The sequence below is a fragment of the Podarcis pityusensis genome (assembly GCF_964106645.2).
Source record: "Podarcis pityusensis genome assembly, chromosome: 1".
NCBI lineage: Eukaryota > Metazoa > Chordata > Lepidosauria > Squamata > Lacertidae > Podarcis > Podarcis pityusensis.
In genome coordinates, this window is record NC_138028.1 from 97,888,330 (window position 1) to 97,899,397 (window position 11,068).

Genomic DNA, 11,068 nt, shown 5'->3' on the forward strand with positions numbered 1-11,068 from the left:
CTTTTTTGTGGAAAAAAATAATAAAAGAGAATGACTTACATTTCTGTTGTGAGAAGCAACACTTCAAAATCTCTCGTTACTTTTATTCTTTTCTACTTTGATCAGAAAAGTGAATTGCATGATTATTTTATTGAGTTGAGCATTCATGTACCAGTATTATTATTATTTTGGGTTGAATCCAGAATATTCCATCCACAAAAATAAGGGTTGACTGGAGGCAACTTTCACCAATGCTCTCTGCAGCTCCCCACACTATTTCAAATGCTGCAAAGTTCCCCCCACCTTCTGCAGCAGATTTAGCGTGGAAGTAGAGGGGGAAAGGAATTACTATTTTGCCTGCCATTCATGGTGGTTGAATGACTGGCTGATTAACCACTGCCTGTCAAGATGAGCCTCCTTTTATGCAATTACAGTCAGCCTGTCTCTTCTACTGAGCTGTCCACACTTCATATTGTGTTGCATGGCTCCCAGGCTTTGGGGGGGGGGGGGGAGATGAATTGCAGGGGTAGGGAAGCCAAAAGATGTCAAAATGTCTGATTTTAATTTTAAAATGAGATTAAGTGTTCTACAGCCATAACATTTTGATACAAAGTTTGCCGTCCTGAAATTGCATTATGTCTATATTTGAAAATGAAAAACAAGAATTTACAACTCTGTAACTTTCACAGCTTACATACCAATCACACTATAGCCTAGCCATTCTCAAACCGAAAGTTTAAATGTTAAATTTCATTTAACCTCTTCAATAAGTAAGGGGGAAATCTGTCATCTACTGAAGCCTTTGCAAAGTTCATGAGGTTTTTAAATCATGAAGGGATGCTGCAGCAACTGTAGAGCAGTAGGTCGCTCATACTGGTCCCTGTTTGGAAAACAATAGAAAAAAAAATTATTGTGAGTAATTGATAATGCTTCTGTCAGCAACATAGATTTATTACTTGTCTAGTAATAAATCTACTTTTGAAAAACTTGTCTATCTCATGGGACTAGGTGAGCATCAAAAGGTTGTGCTGAAGCTTTTATATTCTTTTTTAATGATTGGGGCTTCTTTCTGATCATTTTGACATTTAAGGGTTTGATTCATGACAGTTCTCAAATGGTTTTATGGCCTTTGCCTTGGACAAAAGGCTTTAGTTCTTATTAAAAGAAAGGGAGAAGCTAGAAAAGCATTTGCCTCTTCTCTTAAATAATGGTACCATCACCCCAGTCTGACAGTTTATAAGTTTCAGACACTGCTACAAAAAAGTTGCAGATCATACTCCTATCCACTTTTACAGGGGACAAATGGTCCCAGACATGTGGAAGGGAGATATTCAGCCTTTCCTTATTTCAAGCAGAACTCTTTCCCAACCCCTATCTGCAGGTACCAAAGACTGGACCTCGGACCTTTTCTTTGCAATCTATGTGTCACACCATAGACCTGGTGCAATTTCCCTTACCTTTTAAAGGAACTCATTGAACTAAACATTTTACTTAAGGAAAAGATAATGATTAAAAGGATATCTCTTTAATATTTACAGATATTTAATATCTCTTATAATATTAATACTACTTACCTGGTGAAACACAGATGAACAAAATCTGCTGCTTTTGTCGAGCAATGGTTGGGTAAGGAAGGCATGATTCCCCTGTGAGCACCAATATAAAACATGGCCGCTATCCTATCCATAGAAGCCAGTGGTGGCTTTCCTGTGGCCATCTCAAATACAGTGCAGCCAATGCTCCAGATGTCTGATTTTCTCCCATAGCCAGATTCTTTTATCACTTCTGGTGCCATCCAATAAGGAGTGCCATGCACTGATTTCAGTGGTTCGCTGTGGGCATCAGTCAGACTTACATAGGCTAAGCGCTTTGCACATCCAAAGTCTATGAGCTTGATAACACCATTCGGCATCAGCATGACGTTGTTGCCTTTAATATCTCTGTGGACCACACAGTTTTCATGCAAATATGCAATCCCTTGCAGAATCTGTTTCGTATATTTACAAAATACTATTTCAGGCAATGGCCCAAATCGATGAATAATACTGGAAATGGAACCACCTGGAACAAATTCCATGAAGATACTCACTATGTTGTCTTCTAAACTTGTTCCCAGGTACCCTACAATGTTGATGTGTGTTAGATTTTTCAAAATCTCAACTTCATATTGCAGTTTCTGATATTCCTTCTCAGTCCCAATTTGGTCACAGGTACTCAGTGCTACTTGTTTCACAGCTATTAAATGTCCTTGGCTTGTAAGTCCACAATAAACCTAAAAATTAAAAATGCCTATTTTGGTAGTGGAACTACAGATACATTCCTGTGTGCACACACATTTATATGTACTCACGCATGCTGTTCTCATGCATCTGATTTAAATACAGTATAACATCCTGCTTAAATTATGTCTGCAGTTATATCTGGTATTCATTTATTTCCATAGAAAATATGACAAGGTAGTGTACCACATAAAATACTACAATAATAGTAAAAACACCAACAACATATTAATGAAAATTGGTTGCCCCACCCAAAAAAAAAGTCATATTCCAAAGTCTGAGAGAACTGGCTTCTGGTATACTCTTCTACTAAAGAAGAGACATGCCCAGTTCATACTTAAGCCCTTCTGATCACAAAAAATATTCTGCGTGAGCATATAATAGTTCTTCCATGAGCAAATGAGGCACTTTCAAATCCAACCCACAATATTTAAAGGCCACCTCACTGGTGTTTGTCATGCAGGGCTTTTAGTGAGTGCCCTCATCTGAAAGCTATGAAGACATTGGCAGTAAATAACCCAAGGCCAACCTTTCTTCCATCATAAAATTCAGTGAGGCCTACACAGGCTTCATAGGTGGTCTTTCCATCTAAGCTCTGACCACACTCAGGCCTGCTTAATTCCCATGTTTGCTTTATAGGAGTTGCCATTGCATAACTGAACACCCTTTTCTTCCCTGCGCACCTGCTAAATTTGTTCTCGGGTTTCCCTCACCATCCTCCAAGCAGATTTGTGGAGAGTATGGGGTGTGCACTGTCTGGTGGAAGAGAGGGAGCAGTTCCATTCTCCAAATGTAAATTATTGCACTAAATGAATGAGGACACTGGATACTGCCCACAGTGCCTCCTCCCACCTGCCCTGGCAGACTCCTTCACAGTTCTCAACAATTTTGTGGTTCACCCAGAGGTTTGGATGGCTTCCCGAAATGCACAACTGCATTTGAAAGTCTGTTCAGATAAGATTTTGTCCTATCTAGTCCCATGACACAAAGCCCACTTGAATTCCTTTAGAGAAAGTAAAGCAACTTTAATCAGGGATGCAATTGTGGTGGATTCACAACACCCACAATTGTACATTCATTACTTTCTGCTTAGAAGCCAGTATATTGCTGGGCTGATGGGAGTTGTAATGCAAAACATTTGGAGGACACCATATTGGGGGGAGTGTGCTTGTTTAGAAGGACTGGAATTGTAATTAGGATTGATCAAGGTTTATTGATGCTAAAATGTCCTTTGGGAGATACAGTGAATATAGCTTGAGATAACAGGGGTGTTATATATACTCCCCATGTAACTTACTGTGCCATAGGCTCCTTTTCCAAGGATTTCACCTTTGGTCCACAGGATAGGTCCTTCACTAGCTACATTGTTTTCTGAAAATGTAACCACATTTAGAAATCTATTTTCTCTACTGGATTCCAGGAAATCTGGAGAAAAATCCTGTAAAAAGAGGACAGAAGAGCAAACCAGAACACGTTGAATGAGAAATAATGCAAAGAGAGACTTGAGATCAGGGTCATTTAGATAGTATGTTGAATAGACCTTATTTCTTTCCTGAGAGAGAGAGACAAAAACTCTTATCACAGCAGTCTTGAGATAAAGATTGCTGCTATTTAAGGTAACTTGGTGGTTGGATCTACCAAGTGCTGTTAGCACAGAATATTTAAATGGACCTTCACTTATAGCGATGGTGTACCTCTGAGTACCACATGCTGGAGAGAGAACAGGAAAACCATTACCTTCTTGGTGTGCTTGTCAAAGTAAGAGACATCTGGACTAGATGGGCATTGGTTTGATCCAGCAGTACAATTAGTTTGTTCTGATTGCTATTTACAAATGGAAAGCTGAGGCTGAAAAGAAAGAGTTGCCCAAGATTGCCTGAAGGATTTCTGAATGGTAAGAAATTGAGTCCTAGATCTCAAGGCACAACATATTTTAAATATTTGACTGGCTTTCACTGTTCTATTGCTATTAAAGATACGTATAAAAACTTCAATAATTACCTTACAATTTCTAACACTTGCTGCGCTGTTTCCTTTACTCTCAGTGTTTCCGTTTTGTGCCACAGTATCTGCATTTTTTGTAGCTATTCTAGAACAGTTGCCATCTGCGCTATCGAGAGAGAGCAGCTCAGATACAGAACAACAAAACGAGTCTTCAGTTATTTCTTCACTGCAGATCAGGGTGTTTGGATATTCCTGGGAAACAGAGTTTGCAGGAAGGCAAGTCCATTCGGTTGATAAACCAACATTTTCAACTTGTGGGCTTTGTGGAGGAGGTGAGTTTACTCTGTTTGGAAAACATAGTGCAGCGGGGTTCCTTTGATTATCGTCACAGAACAAAACCTGATTTGCATCCAGATCCTCAAGGCAAGCAGTTGATCCAATTTTCGCCTGCATTAAACTTTTGTTCTGTGCTACATTTATATGTTCATTTGTATCTTTTGCATAGTTTAAGAAAGGAGCATATTCTGCATGAACTTTAACCTTCGGCCAAAGTAATTCCTGAACATTGATAGCAAATGCTTTACTAATGAAAGCGTCGCCAGCCTCTGAAGTGTGATCCAATGAGACTTCTTCAATAGTTGACAAATTTGAATTAGGAATGACTTCATTTTGTTGAGCGGGTAGAGTAAACTCAGTAGGAACTGGAAGCTGCTGATCATCATCTTCATGAAATGGTGCTGCACTCTTTATTTGCCCTTCTGTTTTAGGGTCAATCACACTTTCCTTCTGCTTCTGACAGCAACCCTCTAACCCAGATACCCCTCTTTGCCCCAAATCCTTCTCCTTCTGTTTAATGCCAAGGGAATTCTTGTGTGATTTGGGGCATGTTTTCTTCTGGACATTTCTTATTCTGCCACTCTTCTTTGCACCGAGATGGTTATATTTATGTTTCATCGCAGTGCGCCTCCCAGCTGGAGCAGAGTGCACATTCCTGCAGGAACTGTTTTCACAGCCATGAGGCTCCCTGGAATATGCTGGAGTTCCAAACATTTCATAAATGCCAGGACCTTTGTCACTTGAATTTATTTCCTTGAACATGTCACTGTACTTCAGGTCTACGAAGTCTACGGAAGACTGTGCTTGTCTTACAGGAAAAGGGCTGATGGTTTCTCCTGAGCTAGGAAAATGTTTGGAATTGCTGGGAAGCATCTGCTTTGGGGGTTTCTGACTGCTTTGACCGAAGTGGCATTTCTCCTGCTGAAGGTGTTTCTTCTGAAGCTTTGAGGAAATCCCAGCCTTTGCATGAGACAATCCTAGTCCTTGAGAATGAGAAGTGGGATTCTTTACCTTGTTAGTGTGGTGTTGGATAGAACTCTTGCCCCAAAGAATAAAATCTTGAGGCATCTTGGAACACACACTAGCTTTTCGAGCCAAGGTGGTTCTGTTGCTGTTTACTTTAAAATTTTCACTCCCTTTATGAGCAAATACGTTGAAGCTGTGGCTTAAGTTAGTTGGCATGCTCTTTCTTTGAGCAGAGTGTCTAGAAACATGGGAGATCTGATCTGGTTCATGGTTAGATATTGTAATATGGCTAATGGGAGTTGCTTTCGTAATATTGCTTTCAGCAGCTTCAGACACAGTGACGTTTTCCATCATTCCCAGGTTGATTGCTGTACAAATACTGCTTTCAGATTGTTCAAGATCCATCAAAGTATTAGGAATAGTAATCACTGAAGCATGATGTTCTGTAACCTTGCTTTGCAGACTTGAATCCATATCAGTATTTCCTGGTTCAATATTCATAGTATTTTTTGTACATTCGTTTGGATCTGGTTTCACCTCTGATGATTCTACTTTACTTGACTGTAGTGTAAGGCTGCCACTCCCCTTTGCAAAAGATTTCCCACAGTTCTTAGCTTTGGAACTATCTTGATGTCCCAAAGGAGAACATTCATATTTTTCTGCTGTATGTACTACTTTGCTTTGGCTGAAGTAACCATCAGGATGGTCAAAACTACAGTCTTTGCTTGTAATACTTAAACTCTCAAAGGTTGCCAAAACCTGACGCATTTCACCACTGGATACTTCATTTCCTATATCTGCTCCATATCTGCTGCACTCAAACTGCGGTTCAGCTTCTTGGGCTTTGGAATATCGAAAGGTCATATGACAGTTATCCAGGGTGACTGAGTGTGGATCTCCAAGGACGGTGAAGCCATCTGTTATAATTTTGTGATTCTGGTCCTCAGACTGAGGGTCAGTATGCTTCGTAGGAACGGAATAGTGGTTCAAAATATTGGGCAGATTATTACAATCAGCATTTTTATTGGCTTTATCTTCTAAAGGAGGAAGCTGCACCATTCTTATAGGATGAAATGCCACTGGTGGTGATAGGTTGAGCTGGAAGTTTAGAGAAACACCTATTAATGAACCAGTATTGTTTAGGAAGTTTTTAAATGAGTTCAAGCATGGATACCACTCAATAAGGGTGGCTGGAGAAACAAGCCAGATGGGTGGGGTAATAATAATAATAATAATAATAATAATAATAATAATAAAGTAGTGCTAATACTCAGTTTTACTTCTTAAGCCTTGCATCAGACATATAGTTTAGAATGGAGTCACTCATGTATACAGAATGGAGTCACCCATCTATACAGACAGTGGAGAAGGGGGAGAGAGAGGGAGTGAGAGAGAGCAGAGGGTGACTCCATTCTAAACTCTTTTTCTCTCTCAACAATTTTTCTGCCTTTGTTTTACCCTTTAGTCTTAATATGTGAAAGCAAAGTGATATGGATTGGGTTCCAAAGGACTGAGCAGGCTTGTGGCAAGAGTTTTGTACTACCTTTCTTTGTTTTATTTCTTCCCATGTTCTTTTTTTTTATGTTCTGCTAAGACTGGAAATTAACTGTATTTGTCTTACTGTTTGTCTTACATATTATAATTTTGCTAGAACATAATTAGCCAAAACTTTGTATTGTGAATTGACCTGACTTTTGTCTTCTTTGCCAGCCATCTGGCGTATAGGGTTGCTGCCTCCTGCAGCATTATCTTTGTGCTTTAACAGTACAACTTAATCTGCAGTTTAATACTTGGGTCGTTATACCATAGAAAAGTTATTGATCTATCTTGCCTGCTGCTGATTCATCCTAACAGATAGAGGTTCTTCATAGACCATAAACTTTCCTTGAATCTAGCCCTTTAGAGATGCAAAAGCATCACACTATGCTCAAGGTTTACTTTTCTCAGTCACTTTTATGAGGAGAGGAAGTGAGACAGGAAATTATTAAGTATAGGAAATTAGCCTATTCCCTTCTCTTCAGATAACTGTCACAATGTTGCTAATTAAAAAAAAGAAAACACCAACTTTGGAACTTTATTCCAATCAGATGATTGAAATAATTGGCTAAATAAAGAGAAAAATAAATTAACATGTATGCTTACTTACAAAAGTATTTGAAGTCATCTGGCTCTCTCACTTGTATTAACTGTGGCTGGGGCATCATCCGTACTCTGTCTGCAGATGACATCTGTTTTCCCTACATATGGTGATCAACTACACAAAGAGCTTTCTAATTACTATGGTTACCCAGAGCAGTGCATCCTCCTCTTTCCTGAGCAAAGCAACTAACCCTACAGTGTCATTTAATTGTATGATTACATGAAAGGTGGTTGCAGATTACAGGTGGTAACAATTATTTCTTAATTTAGAAAAAACTTTTAAAATTATAAAACAATATGCTGGGGGCACTCATTAGTAATGTATGCTGATGACACCCAGATCTATTTCTCTGTAACAGCTGAATCAGAAAATGTCATAAATGTGATCTACTGAATTAAACTGATCTTTAAGATTTTTTGAGGATATCCTGCTGGTTATTACATGACCAGCAGATTGTCCCTTGGTGACCATATTGAAGTTGGTCTTTTAAGCTCTAAGCTCACCCTCTGGAATGCACTTCCTTGGGCAAAGGCAGTAATAACTTTCACCCACTCCTTAAAAGCTTGTACGTTACCCACACTTTACTGGACTTTGACTCTTAATATTGTTTTGTACACTGTTCCGTTTTATACAGTTATATAGATTTGTTTTTATCTTTTTGATCTAGTTTTGGGAGGTGCTATTGAGTGTCTTTTTTTTTTTTAGGTCCTATGGTAAACCACTTCCACTTTTATGAAGTGGAAACTGTGTAAAGTTGATGGGGTCACACCTCCTTTGAAAGTGGAGGTATGTAGCTTAGAGGTACTTCTTGGATCCATTGGTGTTGCTTGAGGCCCTTGGTGGCACAGAGTGCCTACCATCAGCTTCAGCTGGTGGCCCAGCTATGCTCCTATCAGGACAGGGATAGCCTAACTTCTGTTGTCCATGTTCTTGTAACCTTTAGGTTAGATTATTGGATTATTTTCTACATACCTTTGATAATAGCTTGGCAACTTAAGCTGGTGCAGAACTCAGCAGCCAGGCTGCTCACCAGGGCAAAATAGTCTGAGCTCACCACACCAATCCTGGCCTGACTGCACTGGCTACTAATTCGTTTCTGGGAGCAATTCAAAGTGCTGGTTTTGACCTATAAAGCTTTATGTGGCTCAGGACCCCAATACCTCAGAGACTGCCTCCCCCTCCATATGAACCAGTCTTGACCCTGTGATCATCATCTGATGCCCTTCTTCATGTGCCCCCTCCATGGGAGGTCCAGAGGGTGGTAACATGAGAATGGGCTAGTGGTGTCTCCCCCTTTGTGGAAGGCTGTTGCCAGGGAAGCTTGTCTGGTGCCAAACCTACATATCTTGGGCGCCATGCAAAAACACTGCTTGTTCACCAGGACTTTCATTTTTAATTATCTATGGCCTTTTTGCATGAGAGGGATGCTTTAATTAAGCTTTATAAAAATAGAATGTTAAAATATTTTCCATTGCCGTCTTTAATGCATGCATATGTTTGTTTCCTTAAAGCAACTAATGTTGCTTAAATTGTCTGCAAAAGTCTAGGGTAGCAAACCCAGTGCTGTAACTTCTGCTTTCAAATATTTTTTTCCATCCATCTTCTAAGTCAGTAGTCTTTAACTTGTCAAGAGCAAGGACTCACTCAAGATTCACACCTGGCACAACAACATGGACTTGCATCCATGAGCCCCATGAACTGAGGGAAGAGAGGAGCTTTGTGATGAAGAATGAAGTCCATATATCCAGAGTGAAGGTTAAAGGGACAGAGCCCATTCATCTGGTGGTGGAGCGCAATATGAGGAAGAAAGAATTATGTTAAAGTATGCTGGTCTTCCACTCATTTATAAATCCCTGCCACCAACTGATGCATAATATGAATTTAGTCCAACATATACAAATTAGACTCCCAATTGTGTCATTAACACAAAAAGTGCAAAATTCAATTAGCTAATACCACTGCAGTAAAATGTGCTCATATCATCTGTAACCCACTGAACTTCATATGCGAAAAAGAGGAAACAAAATAAAAAATGAAGTAATACTGTGGTTCTGGCTTACCTGCACTTTGCTTCTCCCAACAATGACACTCCAAGCATGTTAGCTTATAGTTCCCCAGGTGTATAGGACTCCCAGTGTTCTGGCCTTGACTGCAGACCCCACTGAATGATTTCTGCTTCAGTCTCCCTACCCCCATCCCATGTACAGAGCTACATTCAGACTGTTTAGTTTACAGGCTGTCGCCAAGGCAACTCTCCTTGGGGCATTTTGTATGGTGAATTGCCAGTCAAGCAGACTCAGCTGGCTGGGAAAACAAATGTAAGAAACCCACATCTCCAACTGATTTGCTCCACCAGCACAAACACTCTCTGGATTGGAGCCAAAGTAAATTACAATTTTTTTTGCAGCACTTCAGAGGTGCACCACGCTCATCTTACTCTCCGTTCTTCTCATTTTACAAATGACAATCAAATGCTGAAATGCGGCAGCAAAGGACCACCCAGGTTCCGGGCAATCTGTTAGGATGGGGATGGATGTAAGGTAAACCTGGCTTTATGACCAAATCTCTCCCATGATTATTATTTTTTAATTAACCAGGGTTTAGGCTGCACTTATTAATTTCTGCATGATGATGATGATGATGATAATAATAATAATTTTTATTTATACCCTGCCCTCCCCAGCCAAGGCCAGGCTCAGGGTGGCTAACAAGCAATAATAAAAACAATAAAAACAAGTTGAATGAATACAACTTAAAAACAAGATTAAAACACAACATTAAAATATTGAAACATTAAAATATTAAAATGCAGCCTCATCACAGGAGGAGAAAGGAAAAAGAAAAAAGAAAAAAGAAAGAGGGGGAGGGAATCAAATTGGCTCCAAGTCAAAGGCCAGGCAGAACAACTCTGTCTTACAGGCCCTGCGGAAAGAAATCAGATCCTGCAGGGCCCTGGTCTCATGAGGCAGAGCGTTCCACCAGGCTGGAGCCAGTGTTGAAAAGGCCCTGGCTCTGGTTGAAGCTAATCTAACTTCCTTAGGGTCCGGTACCACTAGGGTGTTGCTATTTATGGATCTTGAGGCTCTCCGTGGGGCATACCGGGAGAGGCGGTCCCGTAGGTACGAGGGTCCTAGGCTGCGAAGGGCTTTAAAGGAAAAGCACTGGGTGAATATGCTCCCATGGCAGAGACACCATGAGGAGCCTCGCTGCAGCATTCTGTACCCGCTGGAGTTTCTGGGGCAGCTTCAAGGGCAGCCCCGCGTAGAGCGAATTACAGTAGTTAAGCCTGGAGGTGGCTGTCGCATGGATCACTGTGGCCAGGTAGGGACGGGAAAGGTAAGGGACCAATGATGATGATGATGATGATAATAACAATAATCCATGACAAAATGGTTCTCTATACCAAAGCCAGAACAAACCAAGC

At 40.3% G+C, this 11,068-nt stretch overlaps 1 protein-coding gene across 7 annotated transcripts; it reads right to left on the reverse strand.

Annotated features, from left to right (window-relative positions):
* Positions 1-518: 518 nt before the first annotated feature.
* MAP3K19 (mitogen-activated protein kinase kinase kinase 19) lies at positions 519-10,431 on the reverse strand. 7 transcript variants are annotated; one of them, XM_081006263.1, is made up of 6 exons: positions 9,705-10,429; positions 7,651-7,758; positions 4,260-6,602; positions 3,556-3,696; positions 1,554-2,251; positions 519-859 (listed from the first exon to the last, which is right to left on the reverse strand). In XM_081006263.1, exons 2-6 carry the CDS (start codon positions 7,666-7,668, stop codon positions 802-804), a joined length of 3,258 nt encoding a protein of 1,085 aa, XP_080862389.1. In that variant the 5' UTR covers positions 7,669-7,758; positions 9,705-10,429; the 3' UTR covers positions 519-801. The 7 variants fall into 7 exon arrangements, with proteins under 7 accessions (XP_080862389.1, XP_080862388.1, XP_080862387.1 ...); XM_081006262.1 differs by having other exon boundaries at positions 7,651-9,342; XM_081006261.1 differs by having other exon boundaries at positions 7,651-9,423.
* Between the last annotated feature and the right edge of the window lie 637 nt (positions 10,432-11,068).